Raw genomic sequence first — 26,847 nt, 5'->3', positions numbered from 1 at the left:
AGGCCCCAGGTTCAATCCCCGGCATCTCCAGTTCAAGGGACTAGGCAAGTAGGTGATGTAAAAGACCTTTCTTTGCCTGAGACCCTGGAGAGCCGCTGTCGGTCTGAGTAGACAATACTGACTTTGATGGACCAAGGGTCTAATTCAGTATAATGCAGCTTCATGTGTTCACAAATTTCAGTATTATGCTCTGCTGTCATGGGGCGGGATGGTGGCTCAGTGGTAAAGCATTTGCTTTGCATGCAGGAGGTACCAGGCTCAGTCCCTGGCATCTCCAGTTAAAAGGGATTGGGCAGTAGTTGATGGGAAAGACCTCTGACTGAGATGCCGGAGCTCTGCTGCCAATCAGAGCAGACAATGCTGACCTTGACAGAGCAGTGGCCTGACTCAGTATGAAGCAGCTTATGTGTTCATGTGCTATCAACTATGTTCCATCTCCAGAACTTGCCAAATATCACAGTGAACTGACTTCCCCTGGGGTGACTCCAAACAGCAGGGTAGAAACAAATTGTAACGCTAGTTCTTTCACCATGAAAGTTGTTGGGGGTAGGAGAGAACATGAAAATGTTCATGAAAACCCTCTACCTTCCCCTCATCACACTTTCCACAGTATCTGTTCACAGCCATTGTTCTCCCATTCTGCTGTGGGGGGGAGGGGGCAGAGATAAATGAATATTGCTTTTGTTTCCATACGTTGTCATTGTGAGCCACTGCATGCTCCCCAGGTTCATTGCTGAAGTTCCTGATTCATTTGTTTCTTTCCTGCCTTTTGCACTCCATCATGAGTTTATGTGCGCTTGACTCAAAAATGATGTTTAAAATTAACAGGAAATATTCAGCATGAAGAAACAGTAAAGCAAAGAACCCTCACAGGTTCAGATCTTACTTAGAGGAGGGCAGGGAGCTGTTCCTGTTGGCAGCAGAGGATAGGACTCGCAACAATGGGTTTAAATTGCGGGTGGAAAGGTACCGGCTGGATATTAGGGGGAAAATTTTTACAGTAAGAGTTGTTCGACCGTGGAATCGGCTACCTAGGAAGGTGGTGAGCGCCCCTTCACTGGCAGTCTTTAGGCAGAGGCTGGACAAACACTGGTCAGGGATGCTCTAAGCTGATCCTGCATTAAACAGGGGGTTGGACTAGATGACCTGTATGGCCCCTTCCAACTCTATGATTCAAAGGGGAGAGCAAAAGCAGAATAGGGGATTTCAAGTCAATCAACAGGCGGTACAGAATTTGGTAGCCTCCCTATGAAAGGCAGACGTATCAGGGCTGAAGGTGCCTGTGTTGGGAAGAGGCACATCCACATGTGGATGAAGTTCTTCTGTCCTGTGCTGTTTTCAGGAGGATGCGCATAGAGATGTGCATCCCAATGTGAGAGAGCATCAAGCTAGTTTTCTCAGCAGCGGGGACTGAATTCCCTCTGACACCTGACCCTTGGCACCAGTTTTGCACAGGGATGGTTCATTTCACATGGAACAAATATGTTTGTGGAGTGCACACCCAGCAGAGGCATGTTTCAGCTCAATATCTAACACATAACCCACATGACATACTATTCCCCAATTATATTGCAAGACCTATGAATACAGACCGTACGATCTCCAGTATCTGAACACGGGCTGCCTTTTTTCTTTTTCTTTTTGCGCTGTCCAACCTCTTTCACAGATCCTATTTAAGTAAAGCGTTTCATGGTGTGTCCCATCTCATCACACTTGTCTGAGCACAGGGCTCCGATCTGGGACGTTAACAAGGTCTTTGCTTATAACTCAGCTTAGAACTGCTCAGCTGAACTGCATGGTTGAAAGGGGGGGGGAAGCTCTCAGCAAGGATGGGAATTGAACGGAGACAGAGATGGATGGAACCATCCAGTTCCTAAAACACGCCTGTCAGGTTGGTATATGAGAAGGGAGGTGAAGGGGTAAGATGCATTGCTCTATTCCCTGCATAAAGCAGGAATCACTGCCTTGGCAGGATAAATTGGGAAGAGTTAATGGAGAAATAGCCTTGCCCAAATAGCCCAACTCTGCAGCCTTCATGCTTTCACTCCCATGTGTTTAATTTCCACCACAAGAGGGCAGAAGGTATTATGTTTCAGAGAGAGCCCTTTTTGGCTTATCCTTTGTGTGAAGGAAGTGTAAGATTGAATAGGTCTGAAACAACTTAGGAGAAGAAGAGTTGGTTTTTACATGCCGACTTTCTCTACCACTTAAGGCAGAATCAAACTGGCTTACAATCACCTTCCCTTCCCCTCCCCACAACAGACACCTTGGGCAAGTCATTCTTTCTCAGCCTCACCTACCTCACAGGGTGTCTGTTGTGGGGAGGGGAAGGGAAGGTGATTGTAAGCCCTTAAGTGGCAGAGAAAGTCGGCATATAAAAACCAATTCTTCTTCCTCTACTTCTGATACCCTTGCTAGTTCACTCTTCTCTTCTCTTCTCTTCTCTTCTCTTCTCTTCTCTTCTCTTCTCTTCTCTTCTCTTCTCTTCTTTCTCTTCTCTTCTCCTTCTTCTTCTTCTTCTTCTTCTTCCTCCTCCTCCTCCTCCTCCAAAGCGGCAATTTTCTCCAGGTGAATTCATCTCTATTAGCTGGAGATGAATTCATCTCTATTGTAATACCAGGAGATCTCCAGCTACTACCTGGAGGTTGGCAACCCTAGGGATTAGGCAGAGGATTGTTCCATCCAATAGCTAAATAGAACCTTGACGTTGAAAGGTATCTCAATGTTGGTGGTGGAGAAGGGGAGGGAAACGGGAGGTCTGTTGCCTTCTTTCCCTGCAGAGAGGCATCTGGCTGGCCACCATTGGAGACAGGATGCATGGTCTGATCCAAAAGTGCTCTTTGTGTGTTCTGGTCTCCCCTTGCTTCCCCAACCACAGTAACCCATTGGGGGGAGGGGGGAAGTGTTGTCTTCCTTATGTGTTTTTCCTCCTGACTCTTTCCCTCTCCCTTTCTCTCAGGGCAAAGAAAAAGAACAAGCCCTTAAACCTCAAGATCCACAACAGCGTGGGGAGCTGCGAGAACATCCCTGCCCAGCGCTCTCCCCTCCTCTCCGAACGGTCCCTGCGGTCTTTCTTTGTTGGACACCCACCCTTCCTTCCTTCTACCCCTCCTGTCCATACCGATGGCACATTCTCTACAAGTAAGTCAGACCAGTGAGGGGTTTTGTTGGTGTGTGTGTTAAGTGCCATCAAGTCACTTCTGACCTATGGTGGGCCTGTGAATCAATTATTTTTGGGGCGGAGCCTGAGGAGGGCGGGGTTTGGGGAGGGGAGGGACTTCAATGCCGTAGAGTCCAATTGCCAAAGCGGCCTTTTTCTCCAAGTGAACCTATCTCTATCGGCTGGAGATCAGTTGTAATAGCAGGAGATCTCCAGCTACTACCTGGAGGTTGGCCACTCTAGTGATTAAAGAGGGGTATACAGCATCCTTATAGGCTATGAGGAATTTTAATCCTGCCAAGGGTGGGTGCTAATTCTTCTGGATTAATCAGTGTTGAGCGCAAGCTCCTGTTCTTGCATGTGCAGCTTTCGACATTTTTCTCCGGCTTGTGCAATACATGTGTCAGCTTTGTACCTTTCCTTGGTGATTTGTTGGAGCGAAAACAACAGCAGCAGCAGGAAATGCCATTTCCCAGAGAGCGACGGCCGGGATGGAAGAGTCCAGAGACGTCAGCTACGTCGTGTGCCATTGGAGCAGAGGCTTCCCTTTATGGCCTTTTGCTGACGTTGCCAGTGACATGGCATGCCCTGAATTGCCAAGTCAACCTCCAGCCCAGCGCCTGGGGGAGATGGTTTCATTCATTAGCTAAAGAGCGTGCTTGAGGCATGCCTCTTGGAGCCTGGCTCCTTTTTGACGTCAGTCGCCTGTTGAAACCTTTCCAGAAGCAGCCAGCCGGCCAGCCAGCATTGGCATCTTCTTGTCCCCATCCTGGTGTTTGCAGAGCTTTGGGGGTCACTGTTATATTTACAGCTAAGTGCATGCGTGGTGTTGTTGCTTATCCATATTTGATGGCCTGTCATGTTCTTTTACGACATCACCATTATGCGTATGTGAAATAGGCTTTCTTGGTTCACATTTAAAACCCCTGCACAGGATTGTATGCTCATATCCGAACCTATATAGCTGTCATGTATGATTGGCAGCGGTTTCCCCACATAGTTTGCTCAGCGTAGGGTAGTGGTTAGGAGCGGTGGACTCTAATCTGGAGAACTGGGTTTGATTTCCCACTCCTCCACATGAGCGGAGGATTCTTATCTGGAGAACCGGGATGGTTTCTCCACTCCTCCACATGAAGGCAGCTGGGTGACCTTGGGCTAGTCACAGTTCTCTCCAAACTCTCTCAGTCCCACCTACCTCACAAGGTGTCTGTTGTGGGGAGAGGAAGGGAAGGCAGTGGTAAGCCTGTTTGAGACTCCTATAAGGTAGAGAAAATTGGGGTATAAAAACCAACTTTTCTTCTTCATCGTCATCTAAGGTCCTTTAATTTGGAGATACCAGGGATTGAACCTGGGATCTTTGCCTGCAAAGAAGAAGAAGAGTTGGCTTTTATATGCCGACTTTCTCTGCCACTTAAAGCAGAATGAAACCGGCTTACAATCACCTTCCCTTCCCCTCCCCATAACAGAGACCCTGTGAGGTAGGTGGGACTGAGAGAGATGTGACTAGTCCAAGGTCACCCAGCTGGCTTTGTGTGTAGGAGTGGGGAAACAAATCCAGTTCTGCCACTCATGTGGAGGAGTGGGGAATCAAACCCAGTTCTCCAGATCAGAGTCCACCGCTCCAAACCACCACTCTTAACCACTACACCATGCTGGCTCTCTTGTGCCCCACCATTGAGTCGCAGCCCCTTCCTGAATGCAAGTAGGAAATTGTACATGTGTTATGAAGAAGTCTAGCCCACTGCTTTCTAGTGTGACTGACAGCAACACTTCAAGATTTCCGGCAGGAGTCCTTGTCAACTCTACTGTCCCTGACCCATTGAATTGGAATGGCCAGGGTTTGCTCTTGGGCTTTTACTCATATAAAACATAAAGTTTGTTTCTGTACTATCTCTGAATGCAAATTTGAACATATGGCACTGCTCTAGACTGCCCGCTTTTGCAGTGAGTAGCTCTTCAGGGTCTTAGTCCCAGCTCCTGAGATATCATGGATTGTATCTGGGACTTTCTGCCCATATGACATGCACTCTACCAATAACCCTGTGGCCCAAATAACTGAAAAGGTGTGCTGCTTTCCAGACGCATGGAACCACTGTTGTTTAATTCACAATGATTTCCAACTCTGCTTCTGTGCTCACCATCACTGGCAGGCAGGGCTGCATTAAGGTATTGATGAGCCCGGGGCCGAAGTATAAGTTAGTGGGACTCTTTGTTTACCCTTTCTCCAGTCCAAGTAACTAGAAACCTGGGTTGTGTTGGGGGCAAAAATCTTCCCTGCCCTTCAGTTACGGATTCACTTCAATGTTATGTCAGATTTAACAGAGCTATGGCACCAAAGACCTGGATGGCCCAGGCTAGCCTGATCGGGTCAGATCTTGGAATCTAAGCAGGGTCAGCTCTGGTCAAGATTTGTATGGGAGGCCACCAAGGAATTCCAAGGTTGCTACACAGAGGCAGACAATGGCAAACCACCTCTGAATGTCTGTTGCCTTGAAAACCCTACAGGGTCACCATAGGTTGGCTGTAACTTGATGGCAATTTTTTTTTAAAAGGCACCAAAGACATGGAACAAAATCCTGGTTGCTCCAGTGGCCTAAACTACATAGAAGAAGAAGAGTTGGTTTTATATGCTGACTTTCTCTACCACTTAAGGAAGAATCAAACCAGCTTACGATCACCTTCCTTTCCCTTCCCCACAACAGACACCCTGTGAGGTAGGTGGGGCTGAGAGAGCTATGACTAGCCCAAGGTCACCCAGCTGTGTAGGAGTGGGGAAACAAATCCAGTTCACCAGATTAGCCTCCACTGCTCATGTGGAGGAGTGGGAAATCAAACCCGGTTCTCCAGATCAGAGTCTACCACTTCAAATCCTCACTCTTAACCTCTACACCACGCTGGTACCCATTCCCATGAACAAATCAGGAAGTTGAGAATGTGCGTTGAGCATACAGATGTAGAACTTTGCACATGGTGATGTGATTGCTTTGACATATGCAGAACTCAGAATTCAACCCACTCTGAATACATGGTGGGATATGCCAACAGTCAAATCTCTTTTTGGCAGCTTTGTGCCAGGATGGTATCTCCACCAATGTTCGAAAGACTCTAGACAGGGACTGGTAATCCAATGAAAGGGAAGGGAGGACGCAAGCCCAATACTTGTTCAGAACTCTTTGGGGCAGATCCTGAATTGGCCCACAGAATGGTTGCGAGCAAGTGTGAGCCCGTCTGTTGGTACCCATATCAGGCTTGTTCTCACCTGAATGTGTGAAAAACATCTGGAAAAGAATGCGGTTAATGCGTCAGGGGCTCCAGAATTGGCTGAGCATCTTGTTGGGGGTCCTTTTTAGGGCCCCAGTTCCTTACGTCCTGTCCAAATTCTGGCAGCCATTCAGAGAGCTCCAGTTCTTCTCATCTTCTGAACCAAGTCTGCCCACCTGCCCCGCGAAACCTTTCAGAAGCTTTTACGGACGCTCTCCCCAGTTCCCCCCCCCCCCATTACTTTGCACCGAAGCGATCGCTCTCATAGTCTCAAATTGCTGGTTTGCTTTAAGGGCTTGACTGCCAGATACACTGAGGTGTGTTTCTCCCTGAGCGCTTTCGCCCCTCTCGACCTTCTCTAAGCACTGTTCCTGAGGAGACAACAAGGTGCCTGAGAGGAGCTGTTTTTGTTGCTTTCTGGGACAGCAGATCAGCAGGTTAAGAGCTGGTGTGTGACACGTCGGGGCTGAGGTGCTTTGCTTAATGGCTAAATGCCTTTCCTCTTGTGGATGCTTCAATCAGTACTTTTTTTTGCCAGGTCCCCTGTGGAGTTAGTTGATTTTCTGTTCTTCCCCTTTGATTATCTTGTCTGAGTGGTTTTCCCCTTTTCCTGAAAGGCTGTGGTCAGCTTCTCTTCACAATTAAGCAAGCGCAGCTCAACCCACACCAGTGAAAGGAGAACCAGGGACTGTGCGCATGGATCAGAATTTGTCCTTGCATCAGGCTCCTTGAAATCAAATGTTTGCACCGATGAGAAGATTATCCCACTCGGTTTATGACTGGTAAAAGGTAAAGGTAGTCCCCAGTGCAAGCACTGGGTGATTACTGATCTATGGGGTGACATCACATCCTGACATTAACTAGGCAGACTATGTTTTTACGGGATGGTTTGCCATTGCCTTCCCCAGTCATCTACACTTTACCCCCAGCAAGCTGGGTACTCATCCTCGGAAGGATGGAAGGCTGAGTCAACCTGGAGCCGGCTACCTGAAACCAACTTCTGTTGGGATCGAACTCAGGTTGTGAGCAGAGCTTGGACTGCAGTACTGCAGCTTACCACTCTGCGCCACGGGGCTCTTTTTCTCTACCTTAAGGAGTCTCAAAGCGGTTTACAATCAATCCCTTCCTCTCCCCACAACAGGCACCTTGTGAGGTAGGTGGGGCTGAGAGAGTTCAGAGAGAACTGTGACTGACCCAAGGTCACCCAGCAGGATTCATGAGGAGGAGTGGGGAAACAAACCCGGTTCTCCAAATTAGAGTCCGCCGCTCTTAACCACTCACCCCCTCACGCACCTTGGTGGCCCTGACTGGGCAGCAAAACGGGATATCGATTTTGTAAAATGAAATTAATTAATTAAAAGTTGTACCAAGACGGCTGTGCCCCTCTCCCCAGTTACACAACACACTTCATACTCCAGGGTTGCAGTGTGTTTCAGGGCAGCATTTGGCACATGTTTGCTAATCCAGAAGCTGTTGTCAGCCTATTGGATTTTATCCCCCTTTTCTTACCTCCTGGCTGGCTCTTCAGCGTGGTGTGGTGGTTAAGAGCAGTGGACTCTAATTTGGTGAACTGGGTTTGATTCCCGCCTCCTCCACATGAGTGGTGGACTCTGACCTGGAGAACCGAGTGTGATTCCCCACTCCTCCACATGTAGCCTGCTAGGTGACCTTGGGCAAGACACAGTTCTCTCAGAACTCTCTCATCCCCACATACCTCACAGGAGCCTGTTGTGGGGGGGGGGGAAGGGAAGGTGATTGTAAGCCAGTTTGAGACACCTTAAAGGGAGAGAAAATTGGGGTACAAAGACCAACTCTAAGGGGCAGAGTTTTGTCTTTTTTCCAAACAGGAGAGGAGCCTGAGAAGGAAGACCCTGAACCTAGTCCATTGTGGCACAAACAGCCTTTTTTGTGGGCTGCTCTAAGCATTTGGCTGACCACTGTTGGAAACAGCATGCTGGATCTTGAGGCCGATCCAGCAGGGGTCTTCTTAGGCCCACTTACATTTGGATCTCAAGAAGAAAAAGAAGAGTTGGTTTTTATATGCCAACTTTCTCTATCATTTAAGGAAGAATCAAACGGGCTTACAATCACCTTTACTTCCCTTCCCCACAACAGACACCATGTGGGGCTGAGAGAGCTCTAAGAGAGCTGTGACTAGCCGAAGGACACCCAGCTGGCTTTGTGTGTAGGAGTGGGGAAACAAATCCAGTTCACCAGATTAGCTCCGCTGCTCATGTGGAGGAGTGGGGAATCAAACCCGGTTCTCCGGATCAGAGTCCACCGCTCCAAACCACTGCTCTTAACCACTACACTTAACCACCACTTAGGGTTGCCAATTTCCAGGTATTAGCTGGAGATCTCCTGCTATTACAACTGATCTCCAGCCTATAGAGATCAGTTCACCTGGAGAAAATGGCCCCTTTGGCAATTGGACTCTATGGCATTGAAGTCCCTCCCTTCCCCAAACTCCACCCTCCTCAGGCTCCGCCCCGAAAACCTCCCGCCGGTTGCGAAGGGGGACCTGGCAACCCTAAGGTGACTGGGATTCAGTGACCGGGCCAGAACCACCGGCGGATCTGTATCATCAAACTTTCATGCTGCTCAGAGCAGACTTGGTGATGGGGCGGTACAAACCGTCCCGTCACACAGGCGAAATCTTTTGGCTTTCGGATTTGCCAGCTGAACGAACCGGGGCCCGTTCTGTAGCCGCATGACCATCGTCGCACGGAAGATCCGCCCGCTCTCCCCGCCAGTCTGGTAACAGCGAGGCTGCCGGGGACGCTGGTCGCGCTGTGGAACAGCGGATGTGTCACATCTGGAGCACGGGTGCCATCCAGGTCTCGGGCCTTGCCGTCACACCTGTCCGTCAGCTGGAGACAGCCGGGGCTTGCGGGGCTTTCTGTTGTGTCTCCTGTCAGGCAAAGAGAGGGAAAGGCACTGACCCTGTTGGTCACCTTCTACTTGCTGCCAGGCGGCTAATTTTCCTGCGGCTGCTTCTGTCAAGGGAAGCCGGTCGGTTCTGAGCGAAACGGTGATGCGCAAATCTGAGACCCCAGCCTCGGCCCCAGTGACTTTGTGGCCTCCCTGCTGGGATTCTTTACAGTTCTGTTGCTGGCTATCAAAGCGCTGATGTTTAACTTCTAAAGCCGGCGGTGCCAGAGCATGTGCCTCTGTAGGCCTTTGAGAAATTCCCCCATATTCCCAGATGTGCAAAGGCCAGTTGTTGGCTATATAACCATGAATGTTTTGCTGCCAAAATTCACCTGGCTTGTCCCTCCTGATCGTGTGACAATGCCCTTCCTTAAATCCCTTAAACCCCTCAAATGGTGGCTTCCTGTCTGTTCCTGGAAACAGCGCAAATGCCTCGCCCTTATGTCCACGCCTTGCCCTACTCGATCTTCCATTCTCATATCCCATTATGGTCTCCGCCTGTGACCATTACTAGGGTTGCCAGGTCCCTCTTCGCCACCGGCGGAAGGTTTTTGGGGTGGAGCCTGAGGAGGACGGTGGAGGGGAGGGACTTCAATGCCATAGAGTCCAATTGCCAAAGCGGCCATTTTCTCCAGGTGAACTGATCTCTATAGGCTGGAGATCAGTTGTAATAGCAGGAGATCTCCAGCTAGTACCTGGAGGTTGGCAACACTAGTTCATTACAAAGGTCTTTTTCTCCCAAGCTGCCCTTTCTGCCGGGAACTGCCTCCTAGATATGATGTAGCCTCGCTGCCTTCAAATCCTTTTCAAAACCTACCTTCTCTGGGAAGCCATTGGCACAACCCTACTCCCCTACCCAAATTTAAGCCTAAATATATGATTTGATATTCTTCATCTAGTCACTCCTACTTCCACCACCTTAGCCAACCTCTGTTGCCTCCCTTATGCCTAATGTTGTATTGTAACAGCCTTGCTCAGGTCTTGCAAGCTGACACACCCATCCATCTTATATTGGGTCTTCCTCTTTCCCTGCTGCCTTCAGCTTCTCCTGGCATTATTGGATTTTCTACGCTTTTTGTCTGTGTTACTTATCTATTCGCCTGTTACAGAAAACAGTGGCAGACAAAACAATATAAATATGAAATGGTTTAATTGATAACGAGGGGGATCCTGTCTTCAAATATGATGATTTGATGCAAACTATGGTGTAGTGGTTAAGAGCGGTGGACTCTAACCTGGAGAACCAGGTTTGATTCCCCACTCCTCCACTTGAGCGGCGGAGGCTAATCTGGTGAACCGGGTTTGATTCCCCACTCCTACACATGAGCGGTGGACTCTGATCTGGAGAACTGGGTTTGATTCCCAACTCCTACACATGAAGCCTGCTGGGTGACCTTGGGCTAGTCACAGTTCGAGCTCTCTCAGCCTCACCTACCTCACAAGATTTCTTTTGTGGGGAGAGGAAGGGAAGGAGATTTTAGGCCAGTTTGAGTATCCTTAAAAATGGTAGAGAATATCGGGATATAAAAACCAACTGTTCTTCTTCTCCTCCTTAAAAATAGACTTCATGCTCTGTACATCACCCAGGAAATGTTTCCAAACTTGTGGATACATGTGTAAGCTCAAAATGCAATAATCGCCAATGAGTCAGTGGTGGCTGGCAAGGAATGCACCCCCTTGTTTGTGCAGAGAAAGTTCAACTTTCGTCTGCGGCCAAGGAAGGAGACGGATGCAACTGGTTCTTTCTGGATGGAACAGTATCTTGCCGGCCCTTTATTTTTCCATGGGCAATTAGTTACTTTGGAGCATAACCATTCATCTGTTGACAGCGTCTAGCGCTGACAAATAAATCTGTGGGCCGAGGAAAGTCTTGGAGCGAAAGCGCATCTGAATTGCTCTGAAGTTAGTGTCATAAAGCCGATTCCGAGCAATAAACACGTAAGGGTCTCCGGACACGTACTGAAAGCGAGGAGGGGAAATGCCACCAATTGCTATCTGGAGGATCGTGGTTTGTTAAGGAGAAAGCGTGGCGGCAATCTTGTCTTGTGGTCGCTCAAAGGCTCATTTGCCAGAGCCAGTATTTTCCTTCCTTGAGGGGATTAATGGATAACAGCGAGAGCCGTGGGGCTTTTGTGTGGATGAAAGCACCGAGGGCCTCAAAGTGCTTTGTGAATGCGGTTGTCTGTATGATTCATGGTAATGACGAGAGTGGAGAGTGTCTCCTAAATTTTTGCACAGACATTTTCAGAGATGTGGACATGATATTGTATTCCTGTTTGGGGATGGGGGAATAAAATACCATCACTGGGGGAAAAAAGTGTTTCAGTAGTTTTGGAGCATCTAAAAAAATTGCTGGGGAAATCTGGGCGCCCCTTCTTATTGCATCAAAAAGTGAACCCAGCATGCTTCAGTACTTTCAAAAATGTGACTGCCATGGGCAATGGTTGGATAGCACCTGTGATAACACTGACAACAGTACCCACTTGTATATATATATTTGGATTATTTTTAAATACCATGCATGCTCATCAGTAAATGGCATACACACCTTTATTCTGCTACATGGGCACATGTGGTATCATAATGCTTATCTGCTTCCATGTGTACTGCCTTCTCTAATAGTCAGGAGCCCATAGAGGCTGATGGTAATCAATCAATCAATCAGTATGGTGGGAGGTTTTTGGGATGGAGCCTGAGGAGGGCAGGGTTTGGGGTGGGGAGGCACTTCAATGCCATAGAGTCCAATTGCCAAAGCGGCCAATTTCTCCAGGTGAACTGATCTCTATTGGCTGGAGATCAGTTGTAATAGCAGGAGATCTCCAGCTAGTACCTGGAGGTTGGCAACCCTATTAAGAGTGGTAGACTCTAATCTGGAGAACTGGGTTGGTCTCCCCACTCCTCCACATGAAGCCAGCTGGGTGACCTTGGGCTAGTTACAGTTCTCTTCGAACTCTCTCAGCCTAGCCTACCTCACAAGGTGTCTATTGTGGGGAAAGGAAGAGAAGGTGATTGTAAGCCAGTTTGATTCTCCTTAAAAGGTAGAGAAAGTTGGCATATAAAAATGAACTCCTCCTCCTCGTCCTCTTCTTCTTCATCAACAACATTATTACGATCAAGAGATCAGTCAACAATTTAACAGCACAGTTTACATACAAATGTAAAATTAAGATACAGTTATGAACATAGCCTTATTGTTTGGTAATTAATTATACATAAATGTTATTAAAAGTCTGGAATATCTGCTTTCTTATTGTCAAAGTCTCAGTGCAGAATTTAGCCACTTTAGAGGCGGTCTCATTGGAGCGGTCCGCAAGGACGCGATATGTGTAGAATTTTTCAAATCTCCCTGGGAGCTTGGATACAGTAAAGGTGAGATACCTGGAATGGATGTCCTTATAAAATGGACTGTGTGTCCCACTGTTTCGACTGCATTCAATTGCATTCAATTGGCAGGAACACAGATGTTGAGAATAGGGGATACACAAGTATCTCCCTTCCAGTAGCGCTGAGGACAGGCAATTAAAATGGGCTAGGGTGAAAGCTCTGCGTTGACCAGGATAGCCCAGGCTAGCCAGATCTCGTCGGGTCTCAGAAGCTAAGCAGGGTCGACCCCGGCAAGTATTTGGATGGGAGACCTCCAAGGAATACCAGGGTTGTGACATGGAGGCAGGCAATGGCAAGCCACCTCTGAATGTCTCTAGCCTTGAAAACCCCACCAGGGGTTGCCATATATCAGATGTGACTTGACGGCAAAATAAACATAAAAATGGACAGACCATTGAAAATATAAGCAGCCCATAACCGTTTTGAATAAGTGGCCACCCTGCTGATGCCTGGTAATGCTGTCATACTTCCTTGCCTTTCCTTCCTACAGCATTCATACTTCCATAGATGAGAAGGGTTTACAGGTCCCTCTTTGCTACCAGAGGTAGGTTTTTGGGGTGGAACCTGAGGAGGGCAGGGTTTGGGGAGGGGAGTGACTTCAATGCCATAGAGCCCAATTGCCAAAGCAGCCATTTTTTTTCCAGATGAGCTGATCTCTATCAGCAGGAGATCAGTTGTAGTAGCAGGAGATCCCCAGCTAGTACCTGGAAGTTGGCAACCCTAGAGATGAGACTGGTGAAGTCGTACTTCCCAAGGCTCTGTCTGGCTTTGTGTTACTTTTGGTTCCTTCAGAGGGTTGTGCCAGGTGATGGATGAGTTTGGCAGGGGGTGTCTCAGAGATCTTGATGGGACAAGGGGTGTTATAAGGGAAGTACAGGGTCTCAAGAGCTGGACCAGGGGTCAGCAACCTTTTATAATCAAAGAGCCAACATTCAGAGCCAATTAAATATATAATTAAAGAGCCAATGAAAGAGTCAACATCCAGAGCAAGAGATCAACAAAGAGCCTGTACAAGAGAGCCCATTGATATAATTGAGACTATAAACTTAATATTACTGAACATTGATATGTCGGTTAATCAGTCCACAACCTTTCTAGAGCCCAGACACTAGTAATTGAGAGTCTTTTATTTAGGAAGTGGCACATAGGAGGTCTCACAATAAATATACGCAGCAGTGCCGTGTGCGATAGTTTTAGTACACCAGCATAAAATTTATGCATTGTCACACGGCACTTGATTACTGCTAGCGCTTCATTGCGGTCATTTCCCTTTCTCTAAAGCATCTCTGAGAAGCCTTTTAGGCCTATAAAGTTCTTTGCCCGCAATTCCCTTTATGTACTCATTATCCTAGCATTCCACTTCTCCTTCCAACATACCTCAACTTAAAATTTTAACTGTGGGGCGAGAAAGGGTGTGTGGAAGTGTCTTGCTATGGTGTGGACGATGAGGAGGGCAGGTGTCATCTTCTGCCTCCCCACTAGGGTTGCCAACCTCGAGGTACTAGTTGGAGATCTCCCATTATTACAACTGATATCTCCAGTTGATAGAGACCAGTTCACCTGGAGAAAATGGCTGCCTTGGCAATTGGACTCTATGGCATTGAACTTGAAGTCCCTCCCCTTCTCAAACCCTGCCCTCCTCAGGCTCCGCCCCCAAAACCTCCCACCGGTGGCAAAGAGGAACCTGGCAACCCTACTCCCCACAGTGGGGGGGGGCAGGAAAATGGGCCTGTCTCCTGTGGCATGGCAGGGAATTGGAGGACAAGTAGGGTTACCAGGTCCCTCTTCACCACCAGCGGGAGGTTTTTTGGGCGGGGAGGGACTTCAGTGCCATAGAGTCCAATTGCCAAAGTGGCCATTTTCTCCAGGTGAACTGATCTCTGTTGCCTGGAGATCAGTTGTAATAGCAGGAGATCTCCAGCTACTACCTGGAAGTTGGCAACCCTAAGGACAAGTGCCCCTTTCCCACCTCCCTGAAGTATGGGGGTGGGCACCCAAAATCCTTGGCCCGGTCCTGCTTAGGTCAGTGTTTCTGCCCACCAGTAGCGTGTCCATCTTGTCAAGAATAAGCTTCAGTTTATTAGCCTTCAGCCATCCCAGTTACAGCTGTTGGCCAACCATTTTCTTTTGGGGCAGATTGTTGTTCAGTACTGCAGGATGGTTGGTTTGTGTTCTGTCAGTGGCACCTACCTGTCAGGAGACAAGCCCTTAAGCTTGGAAAAGATGGTGTTGGAGAAGATGGTGGAGAACATGGTTTATATTACATCCGTGAAGCTGATGGTTAAGAGATGGTCTCCTGAAAGTTGGGAATCTGTTGTGTTTTTGAATGAGATCCCGGTAGAGTTTGGAGAAAGTGACACACCTCCTGCAGAGTTGTGTTTTTTTTGGGGGGGGGGAGGGGGAATTCAGCAATATGTTACATTTGAATTTGGAAAGACAGTCAGACAGAGAGATGACTTAAGGTGAAGCACTTTGAACTGCAAGTCTTGCACTGGGGATTTAATACACGATAGCAGATTGGCTTCTTCGTTGGAGTCTCTGTTTGCATCCGTTTTCTCTCTCCTTGTACATTTGTGAATAAACATTACACAGACTTCCTAAGTCTTTAGTGCTCTCTTCATAAGACAACTGAACCCGATCATGCTACCTGGGTAACTTTTCACTGCTATGAAAGTTGGGAGCATGTAAACTATATTCTTCCGTTGGAATTGTGGGGATTGATTTCTAATAAACCCAGAGGTGCTTAGATGTTTTCAAGCCCACAAACTCCCCCCTTTCAGTTTATGATAGATGTGAGTAAGTCAGCAATGTGCCTGAACATCTGACGTTCATGCGCTTACTATTCAAAGGGTTTCCCTATTGCCCAGGCAAGATTGGAAGCCTTTTGGGGTGTTTTGTGCATCATTGTTTCTAGAGGTTCGAGGAGGGATGGAATGGAGGGATTTCAATTTTCCATTTTGGAGGAAATGTCAGCAGTTCCATTTCTCTTGGATTAGAAAGGAGAGTCACAAATTAGCTGGAAAGTCTCTAAACCCTTTAGCGTTCTTTTCTCTGCAGCATTTCAATCCCCTCCCTCTCCTGGCACTCCACAGCAAACAGTGGGACTATTGTTAATAGATCCTTCATCCATCATCCCCGTAATGAAAATAATTACCTGCAAATCACGAAGGGGTCTCTCACTGCTTTGTTCGGGGGTTACAATCCCTGATACACTTTAATAATAATTTTTGGTGATGAGCATGTTAAAGAAAGTAATTAAATGCCTCAGCCATCCTCTCTCTCTCCCCCTCTCCCCCTCTCTCTTCATAAAATAGCAGGATTTAATTGAGGCCAGCTGAAAGTTAGTGGAAATAAATCGCAGATGATAAAGTGGAGGTTTTAATTTAACTTCAGGTAAGTAACAGTAATTGCCCATGTGTTTGGCTCACAAAGGACCAGGGGAAGATGAGCTTAGCTCGTTTGTATAATGTGATTTAGCAATGAGCAAAGCGGCATGGCTGAAAATAAGGATGTCTCCTTGTGCTTGTGCGGACCAGCCGTTTTCCGTGGCTGTCATCAGATAACCTGGCTTTAACTCTCAGCTTCCAATTTCAAAATGTTGATTCCTCAGTGGAGATGAAGGCAAGTATTGTTGATTCTATCTTGAGACAGGGGAGGTGGAGTCTAGAACCCAGCAAGACAATCTAGAACCCTGCCCAAACAGTCAGAACAGTCAGCCACTCCAAGCTTCTGTGCAGATTATCATTCTTGAGCCATCATCCCTCCTGAGATTATGCTGTGTATGGTCCAGACCAGAATGGGCATTGGAACGCATGTTTCTTCCATGCTGAAAAGATGTACGCTACGATCCTTGTGCTATATTGCTCATTAAAAATGTACCATAATGCAAAATCTGTTCTGAGTTTTTAACCTATTGCGTTACGGCATGGGTGTCTAGCAACGTCTCTTAGGAAATTCAGCTCTCAGTCCCCAAGCCGATCTAGTATCAAACCACACCAAGAAAAATTGGTTTGTCAGTACCTACTAAACACGACAACAACAAAAATCATACTCCAGCATTCAACAAATCCCAGGTGCCAGGGTGCCACCGCGCCTAGAAATTTCATTGCGGTGGCTAGTATTTTCATCAGTCATTTATTGTAACTGCCTCTTGGTGCTTCTCAGTGAAAGTACAAAGTTTATTTAGGTGAGGGATAGAGGCTAGTTGTTGTTTTTTGTTAAGATGACAACTAGGATTATCCAATATTTATTTATACACTACAGTGCTTCTGATGTATCTTTTAAAAAATGACAAGAATCTGTAAAGAGTTTAGGATTAGATTTTTTTGGTAGCAATAATGAGAAAGTATCACCATTGAAATATAAAACCCCAAAGGCTGAGAAATAAGTCTGGCTCCTTATTTTTCGGGTGGTTCCTAAAGCTGAAGAAAACGTGTCAAGGCCTGCCATACTCCCAGCAGCATCACCTACCTCTACTGGGGACAAATGACAGGAAAAGGCATCTTTATTTATCATTACATCTAGAGTAGCTCATGCCAATCACAAAAGCAGTCCAATAAGGCCACCAAGAGACAAATTAAGGGTCTTGGGGGATTCCCCAGGTATGCATAAAATATAACTTTGCATGTTAATCAAAAGAAAAAGAACAAAAAACGAGGACCGAGCATGCTCATCGGGGTGCAGAATGTTGAAAGCAGGTAAGAACTGTGTAAGGGATAATGAGAAGAAATCAGCATGCTTAAATCACTCGTCTTTGGGGGAATGTGTTGCCAAATTGGTCCCCCCCCCATGATTCTCCATGGGCCCTAGGGTTGCCAACCTCCAGCTACTAGCTGCGGATCTCCTGCTATTACAACTGATCTCCAGCAGATAGAGATCAGTTCACCTGGAGAAAATGGCCGCTTTGGCAATTGGACTCTATGGCATTGAAGTCCCTCCCCTCCCCAAACCCCACCCTCCTCAGGGTCTGCCCCCCAAACCTCCCGCCGGTGGTGAAGAGGGACCTGGCAACCCTAATGGGCCCCCAGCTTGTCGTTTCCTTCTTAACAGCGGTTGCCACGTCCCTCTTCACCACCGGCGAAGAGATCAGTTGTAATAGCAGGAGATTTCCAGCTAGTACCTGGAGGTTGGCAACCCTAACGCCAGTCCAGGGAGAGAGTTCATGTGCTCTTATGCAGCAAACACTCTGCACCCTAAATATTGTCGAAGGCTTTCATGGTCAGAGTTCATTGGTTCTTGTAGGTTATCCGGGCTGTGTAACCGTGGTCTTGGAATTTTCTTTCCTGACGTTTCGCCAGCAACTGTGGCAGGCATCTTCAGAGTAGTAGCACTGAAGGACAGTGTCTCTCAGTGTCAAGGGTGTAGGAAGAGTAATATATAGTCAGAAAGGGGTTGGGTTTGAGCTGAGTATTGTCCTGTGTGAGTAGGTTATCCGGGCTGTTGGTTACACAGCCCGGATAACCTACAAGAACTCTGCACCCTGTTTAGTGAACCTTATCGGGCGTCCCTGGGAAGAACCGCTCTCGAGTTGTTCCTAAGCTGCAAAGGGAGATTCGGTTCTGCGCAGGAAGCAGCATGCAAATGTAACCTTCTGAAATGGCATGTAATTAAAAACACCTCCACCTGTATTATTAAAATAGGATATGAAAGCAAACAGAAGCGTTCTCAGCCTATATAAAAAAAACCTCAGGAGCGTGTTTGTAGAAGGATTGACGGGTATACATAGTAAACCCTGGGGTCACTGCCGGAGTCGGCTTGGTGGCTGGAGGTGGTCAGATTTCTGTAGGCCCAGACTTATATCCCTGCCGGATGGCATTTTGGACGCGGAGAAGCATATTGATTTTTCTGTTAGCACGAAGAGCCTCTGCCTTCCGAAGAACTAATGCTCCTAGCGATGCCCAAATAGCCTTTCTGCCAGTCGCAATGTATTTATTTATTCTTACAAGTGGAGACCCGCAAAAGCTTCATAGAAAAGCTTTGTCCTAAATTGACCAGAAGTGGAACGGACAGGAATAAATGTCAAGCATTTGGACACAAAGAGATTGTGCTGTGATGAAATGGGGAAAAAAAAATCCAATTCTGCAGTTATCAAGTCAGAATACTACAAGAATCTCTGAGGGGCAGAAGTGAAACAAGGAGAGCTGCCGGTATTCTAAGGGAGATGCGCTGAGTTTTCATGTTGCAGAGCTGTGGTTCTTTTAACTGTGTATTCAATGGCTGCATTTCAAGTGAACTAGCAAGGGTGTCAGAAGAAGAGGAAGAGGAGTTGGTTTTTATCAGACCGGCTTACAATCACCTTCCCTTCCCCTCCCCACAACAGACACCCTGTGAGGTAGGTGAGGCTGAGAGAGTGTGACTAGCCCAAGGTCACCCAGCTGGCTTCATGTGTAGGAGTGGGGAAACAAATGCAGTTCACCAGATTAGCGTCTGCCGCTCATGTGTAGGAGTGGGGAACCAAACCCGGTTCTCCAGATCAGAGTCTACTGCTCCAAACCACTGCTCTTAACCACTACACCACGCTGAAGAGAGATTTGGTGAGTATTAGTGTTAGCAGGATTCCAGACAACCCAAAGTGGGTTTTTTTTAACTAACACAATATGCTAGTTCTGTATAATTTTTTTAATCAGCCTGTGTGGTATAGTGGTTAGCAGCATCACACTCTAATCTGGAGAACTGAATTTTATTCCCCACTTCTCCACATGAGTGGCAGACTTTAATCGGGTGAACCAGGTTTGTTTCCCCACTCCACCAGCGTGGTGTAGTGGTTAAGAGCGGTGGTTTGGAGTGGTGGACTGGGTTGGTTTCCTTACTCCTCCATATGAAGTCTGCTGGGTGACCTTGGGCTAGTCACAGTTTCTCAGCCTCACCTACCTCACAGTGTGTCTGTTTTGGGGAGGGGGAGGTGATTGTAAGCCGGTTTGATTCTTCCTTAAGTGGTAGAGGAAGTCGGCATCTAAAAACCAACTCTTCTTCCTCTTCTTCTGACACCCTTGCTAGTTCACTCTTCTTCTCTTCTCTTCTCTTCTCTTCTCTTCTCTTCTCTTCTCTTCTCTTCTCTTCTCTTCTCTTTTCTCTTCTCTTCTCTCCTCCTTCTCCTTCTCCCTCTTCTCTTCTTCTTCTTCTTCTTCTTCTTCTTCTTCTTCTTCTTCTTCTTCTTCTTCTTCTTCTTCTACACAATTTCACCTACCCCAGGTGTGGGAGAGAGCTACAGTCAGTTAATAGCTGAAAGGATCGCCTTGCAAATGTAGTGGAAGTTTTAAAATCTTGTGTTAAATTGTCACTCAGAGGGAAAGCAGGATCATAACAGGAAAAACACAGGAATAAAATGGTCTGAATCATTCTATGGCTTTTTCTGAAAGAAATGCGTGAGGTAGTGTGTCAGCAGTGAAGAAAATGTCTGGCATGGAAGCGCCCTCGTCTTTAATAATTCTTCAGTAATATCACTCACACATATCAAACATCACTATTCAACCTGTGCGGTGGTACTGATTTTATCTTTTGTCACTTAGCTTTCCTATCTTTCGTCCATGGTGGATGTTTGCATTTTATTATTAAAAGTGCTATTCAGTGTTGTTTTTTTAGATCCCAAAGCTACGTAACTCCCATGCCCCCACCCCCGGCTGCAATTTCCCCCTTCAAAATAAAACTTAGCGATCTCTAATTAGCATTCTGTAACGTTATTTCCTGTGTCAACCCAATGAACAGTTTCTCTCATCCCAACCATTTTTTATAAGTACAATTTTGACCTGGTTTGTCGTTTAGTGGTTTTGGAATATTTCAGAATGTTTGGCACCCGCGCACATGGAGTGTATGAAGTCATATTGGGAGTCAGACTGTTCGTCCATTTAGCACAGTATTGTGTACCCTGATAGTGACTCTCTAGGGTCTCAGGAAGAGAAAGGTCCTTCCCAGCACCTACGCCCTGAGGTGCTTTAACTGGCGATTCCCAAGGTGGAACCTGGTACCTTCTGCATGCAAACTCAATGTTCTGACACGAAACCACAACCCTTCCGCAGAGTCACGATTGGCACATGCGAAGCCAGAACCTTTGTGGTGGAGACGTCTGGATTTTCCTCCTTGGCCATTAATCACTTCTGCTGTGATTTCTCTCTTGCAGATACGCTCTCAGTACCTCGCTGGTCCCCGCAAATCCCTCGACGAGATCTGGGAAACTCAATCAAGCATAGGTAAGATAGTGAATTACCAGTCTGTGGGTTTTTTAAATCTGAAGAACATAAGAAAGGCCCTGCTGGATCAGACCAAGGCCCAACAAGTCCAGCAGTCTGTTCACACAGTGGCCAACCAGGTGCCTCTAGGAAGCCCACAGGATGACTGCAGCATTATCCTGCCTGTGTTTCAATGCACCTAATACAATAGGCATGCTCCTCTGATCCTGGAATGAATAGGTATACATCATGACTAGTATCCATTTTGACTAGTAGCCATGAATACCTTTCTCCTCCATGAATAGAGTTGTCAGGTCCCTCTTTGTGATTGGCGGGAGATTTTTGGGGTGAGGCCTGAGGAGGGTGGGGTTTGGGGAGGGGAGGGTCTTAAATGCCATAGAGTCCAATTGCCAATGCAGCCATTTTCTCCAGGTGAACTGATCTCTATCGGCTGGAGATCACTTGTAATAGCAGGAGATCTTCTGCCATTACCTGGTGGTTGGCAACTCTATCCATGAACATGTTCACTCCCCTCTTAAAGCCTTCCAAGTTGGCAGCCATCACCACATCCTGGGGCAGGGAGTTCCACAATTTAACGATGCATTATGTGAAGAAATACTTCCTTTTATCAGTTTTGAGTCTCTCACCCTCCAGCAGATGACCCCGCGTTCTAGTATTATGAGAGAGGGAGAAAAGCTTCTCCCTGCCCACTCTCTCTATACCATGCATAATTTTATAGACCTCTATCAGGTCTCCCCTTAGCCGCCTTCTTTCCAAGCTAATCTGCCCCAAGCGTTTGAACTGCTCCTCATAGGGCAGTTGCTCTCACGGCCGGATTTAGGTTTGATGAGGCCCTAAGCTATTGAAGGTAATGGGGCTTTTTATATGTCCAGCTGTCCTTTGCCAACAACAAATTGTCGCTGTTTTTTGTGTTGAATATATGGTATATGGTAATTTATGGACCTAATAGGTATCTAAAGCCATTTGCACATAACAAAACCCTATATATAGAAATGAGCAAACCAGTGATATTTTAGGGAGCAGGCTAGCAGGCGGGGCCCATTACTTACATCATAGGAGCCTACTCAACACAAAGCACTGTTGCTGTATGTAGATTTTATTTTATTTGTTTTTTATCTTCTATTTTGGAAATGTACATCCAGGTTTTTTTTCCTTTAATTTTTTTGGGGGGCCCAAGAGAGTGGGGGCCCTAAGCTATAGCTTGTTTACCTAATACGTTAATCCGGCACTGGTTGCTCTAGTGCCCTGATCATTTGGATTGCTCTTTTCTGCTCCTTCTCAAGCTCTGCAATATCCTTTCCTAGGTGTGGTGACCAGAACTGTACATAGTATTCCAAGTGTGGTCTCACACTTCTTCTTGAGAAGCACTGTTGCTCGGGGGAAGGTCCTGTGACAACCCTTTTTTTGCTTTGCTTATGTGTAGAGCTGGCTTCAGGCAGAGCTCAGGGGGAGCTATTGGAGGGGAATATTCCCTGGGACAGACATAGGTTTCCCCAACAGCAACCCCCAGGACTGTTTCAACCTAGGAAGATGGTACAGGGGAGAAATGCTGAAGGCTCTTCTCCACATGGTTCAGATCCTAATCAGGCACCACACATGCAGGGATTGAAGAGAACTCACAGCTCACTTGTGATGATGTTACCTCAAACACAAAGGTTTTTGCAAATGGAGCATCAGAACTCCTTGCTAAAACACACTGAACTGGCGCCAAAGAGACGCAGCGTTGTCTGGAGAGCCAGCGTGGTGTGGTGGTTAGGAGCAATGGACTCTAATTCCGGAGAACCGGGTTTGATTCCCCACTCCTACACATGAGCGGCAGACCCTAAACTGGAGAACTGGGTTTGATTCCCCACTCCTACACATGAAGCCTTCTGGGTGAGCATGGGCTAGTCACAGTTCTCTCAGAACTCTCTCAGCCCCACCTACCTCACAAGGTGTCTGTTGTGGAAGGGAAGGCGATTGCAAGCCGGTTCGATTCTCCTTAAGTGGCAGAGAAAATTGGCCTATAGAAACCAGCTCTTCTTCTTCTTCAAAGTCAAAAGGATGTTAATTATTAGGGTCCACAATCCTATATGAAACTCCAGGTGGTGTCAAGGAATAAGAATGGAAGGGAGAAGCTGGGAGCAGGAGAATTGACCCAAAGTGCTCTGGTGACGATCTCTTTGCCCATTCAGCCAGAAAGGAAGCAGGCTGCAAGCGACTGGGGTGTGGATGCCGGTCACCTGCGGTCATGCCAAGAGGTCTTAATCAGTGGCTTTGTGCGTGTGTGGAGGTGGGATGAGCCAGACATGACAGCAGGACATCCATTTAATGGATCTCTCACATTTTTATAAGTTAATAGCTGCGTTGTGTGTGATTTGGATTGCAGCCAGGGTGCTGGAGGAAGGTCACTTTACGGGACCTGCGTGCTTTCCCCCCCACTGAGGAGATAGCTCCAGGATATGCATGTATGTGTGGGTGGGCGATTTTAATTGGGGGAAACAACATTTATTTATTTATTTAGGCTGTTTTTGTGCCGCTGCTCCAAAACAATCTGCTTGAGCATGGACCCATTCCTCAGGTCCCTCAGTCCCGATCGGCATTGTCTTCTATCGCTGGCAGCTGCTATTTAATTTTTATAAAATGGGTAAATTGATTAGAGACCTTCCTGTTGTCTCATTTAGCTGTGCTCTAATGTTCATGGAGAGCCAGTGTGGTGTAGTGGTTAAGAGCTGTGGTTTGGAGCAGTGGACTCTGATCTGGAGATGCAGGTTTGATTCCCCACTCCTCCGCATGAGTGGCGGACACTAATCTGGTGAACTGGATTTGTTCCCCCACTCCGACACATGAAGCCAGTTGGGTGACCTTGGGCCAGTCACATTCTCTCAGCCCCACCTACCTCACAAGGTGTCTCTTGTGGGGAGGGGAAGGTGATTGTAAGCCGGTTTGAGTCTCCCTTAAGTGGTAGAAAAAGTCAGCATATAAAAACCAATTCTTCTTCTTCTCCTCCTCCTTCTCCTTCTCCTTCTTCTTCTCCTCCTTCTCCTTCTCCTCCTCCTCCTGCTATTATCCCCCTCCCTCCAGCTCCTGCTAAAAGATGGCAAAAAAAAAATAGGATTCTACTTCTTAGCTTCATGTTGGGGCCTCTGGTCCATTGCAATTGATTCTGTAAACTGAGGCAGATTGTGAGAGGGAGGGCAGGAGGGGTTACACCAATGTTGCGGCCCAATTTTCATCGCAGTGGGGACCCAAAGCAGCTTACGTCATTCTCCACTCTTCCGTTTTACCCACACGACAAAACCCGTGAGGTAGGTTAGGCTGAAAGTTTGTCCCACTCCAAAGTTCAAGGCCCAAGGTCACCTAGCAAACTTCCAGGGTGGAGTGGGGATTCAAACTTGGAACTTCAAGATCCTAGTCTGACGTTCTAACCACTACACTGGCTGTCCTTGGCAACAAAGCATCCTTCCACAAAAAACGAAATTGTTCTTTCCAGTGACATCCCTTCAGTGGAGAGTGAGAATGCTTTCCCCTCCCCTAAATAACACAGACGCACATGCAATACAGCCAGGGAAAAGAAGTTTGGTGGGAAATATTTCTCCGGAGTCTGCTTAGGTGCTGCAATTTACTGCATCAAAATCTCTAACCCAACACCACCAATTGCTGATAAGCGGAAGAGTATCGGTGCGTGCGTCTTTGGTAACCTCCTCCCGCTTCAGATTCGAAAGAGCCCCTTATAACTCTATTTCCATTCTGATGTCACTTCAGATAAGGCTCCAGCTACTGCTGATAAAACCGCTGTACGTTATCGGTGGACCTTACATCTGTTTTGTGCGAGCAGGCCTCCCCCTTCCTCTGCTCTCATGTATTCCTTGGAAGAAATGGGAATAGGCAAGATCTCCGGGTGGAAGAGGCGACACATGCAGGCAGCTGGAACCAGAGGTGGCTCTGGACCCTCTTTTTGCAAATGGTCCAGACTGCTTAGTGGCCTTGTTTGGCAAAAGACCTTCTGCAGCTGCTGGACTTGGCTCACTCGGATCTCCCCTTGCCGCACAGGCTAGCCAAGGGGGGGGGGTCTACGTGCTGCACCTCAGCACAGGCTGCCTGGCTGCCTTTGTCCAGGAAGAATTCACAGTGCTGGTTTTTACCTTTAAGGTCCTAAATGGCCTGGGCCAGGGCACTTGAAGGACCACCTCAACCCACATGGTCCAGCCCACCAGTGAAGATCCTCTGCTGAAGGTAGGGTTGCCAACCTATAGGTAATAGCTTGAGATCTCCTGCTATTACAACTGATCTCCAGCCGCTAGAGATCAGTTCACCTGGAGAAAATGGCCACTTTGGCAATTGGACTCTATGGCACTGAAGTCCCTCCCCACCCAAAAAACCTCCTGGGAACCCTCACTGAAGGCCTGTTCTCCCTGACCCCGCCTGCAAAGGTGAGGTGGATGGTGACCAGGGACTGGGCTTTTTCAGTGGTGGCGTCTTGCTTTTGGAATGCCATCCACCTTGAGGCTCATCTGTAGGGTTGCCAGGTCCCTCTTTGCCATCGGCGGGAGGTTTTTGGGGCAGAGACTAAGGAGAGTGAGGTTCGGGGAGGGACTTCAATGCCATAGAGTCCAATTGCCAAAGTGGCCCTTTTCTCCAGGGGAACTGATCTCTATCGGCTGGAGATCAGTTGTAATAGCAGGAGATCTCCGGCTAGTACCTGGAGGTTGACAACCCTACTCATCTGCCACGTACCTGTCTTTCCTTTGGGGACCAAGCTAAAACCTTTTTTTTTTTTTAACCCAGGCTTTTAACTAAAGGGTTTTAGCCTCTTTTGATTTATGGTCTGCTTCTGGCCTGTGTGTGTGTGCTGTCAAGTCGCAGCTGGCTTAGGGTGACTCTATAGGGTTTTCAAGGCAAGAGACGTTCAGAGGTGGTTTGCGCTGTTTTATCTATTGTGTGCCTTATGCTTTTTTTCTGTCTTTCCTTGGCTTAGTTTTGTGTCTAATGATTTTTGCCTTGAGATAAATAAGTAAATGTGCGTACGGTGCAATGATGCAAGCATGGAAAATGTAGATTCTGAAAATGGATGTTCTGCTCTGGAAATGGTTTAGCAGATTTGGGACACGTGTAATTCCTCCATTTGTGTTTGCCTTGACTCCTTAGGCAGATCATGAGAGGGAGGGCAGGAAGGGTTGCATCAGAGTTTGGCTGTCATGGCCCTTTCATACATGCCCTGGGTAATGCCAGTCACCACTTTGGGGTCAAGAAGCAATTTCCCCCCAAGCCAGATTGGCCAAGGATCCTGGAGGATTTTTTTTTTTTTTGCCATCTTTTGGGCAAGGAGTAGGGGTTGCTGGGGTGTGTGTGGGGGGGCATAGTTGTGAATGTCCTGCATTGTGCAAGGGGTTGGACTAGATGACCCTGGAGGTCCCTTCCCACTCTATGATTCTATGCTTCCTGCTGCCATGGGGAAAAGGAGCTCCAAAAATTGGATGACAGCAGCTGAACATCGGCCATTTCCTTGAACTGAAAATCTCTCTTGATGCCCCCCACCCCACAAATACATTGCTACTTTTCTCTCTGCATGGAAAATAATACAAAATATGTGTGTCTTTTCCCCTGCAGAAGGTCTAGCAGTTTGAACTAGGGATTTGATGAGAAAAACTTTGTAGGGTGATAGGTTAAGCACCCCTTCCTTCTACTACTTTAGCAAATTCTACAACGAAGGAAAAGAGAAAAAACTTTCAGGAGACATTTCCCTGCCTCTCTAGATCACCATCTGGTTTGCCTCTGATTCTATTGTAGCTACCACTCTGTGAGACTGTGAGTAGAAATAGAACCACTAGTCTGGGGTGACTGTTTTTATATGGAAAAAGGACCTGAGCATCTGTTCTTTGTGACCAGCCTGTTTATTCATTTTTTATTCTCTGGGCTGGGATGTGGGGAAGAAAGCAAAAGGCA

General features: G+C 47.2%; 1 protein-coding gene across 2 annotated transcripts in view; it reads left to right on the top strand.

The window, feature by feature from the left end:
• Window positions 1-26,847, top strand: part of KSR2 (kinase suppressor of ras 2) — a 251,485-nt gene that overhangs the window by 112,257 nt on the left and 112,381 nt on the right. For both annotated transcript variants that reach the window (XM_056859782.1, XM_056859783.1), the window contains exons 5-6: window positions 2,960-3,141; window positions 20,853-20,922. In XM_056859782.1, the coding sequence (XP_056715760.1) occupies window positions 2,960-3,141; window positions 20,853-20,922 (252 nt within the window). The remainder of the gene's footprint in view (window positions 1-2,959; window positions 3,142-20,852; window positions 20,923-26,847) is intronic.

This window comes from Euleptes europaea, chromosome 13, assembly GCF_029931775.1.
Source record: "Euleptes europaea isolate rEulEur1 chromosome 13, rEulEur1.hap1, whole genome shotgun sequence".
NCBI lineage: Eukaryota > Metazoa > Chordata > Lepidosauria > Squamata > Sphaerodactylidae > Euleptes > Euleptes europaea.
The sequence above is the reverse complement of the archived record's forward strand: the minus strand, read 5'-3'. Positions and strand labels throughout refer to the sequence as shown.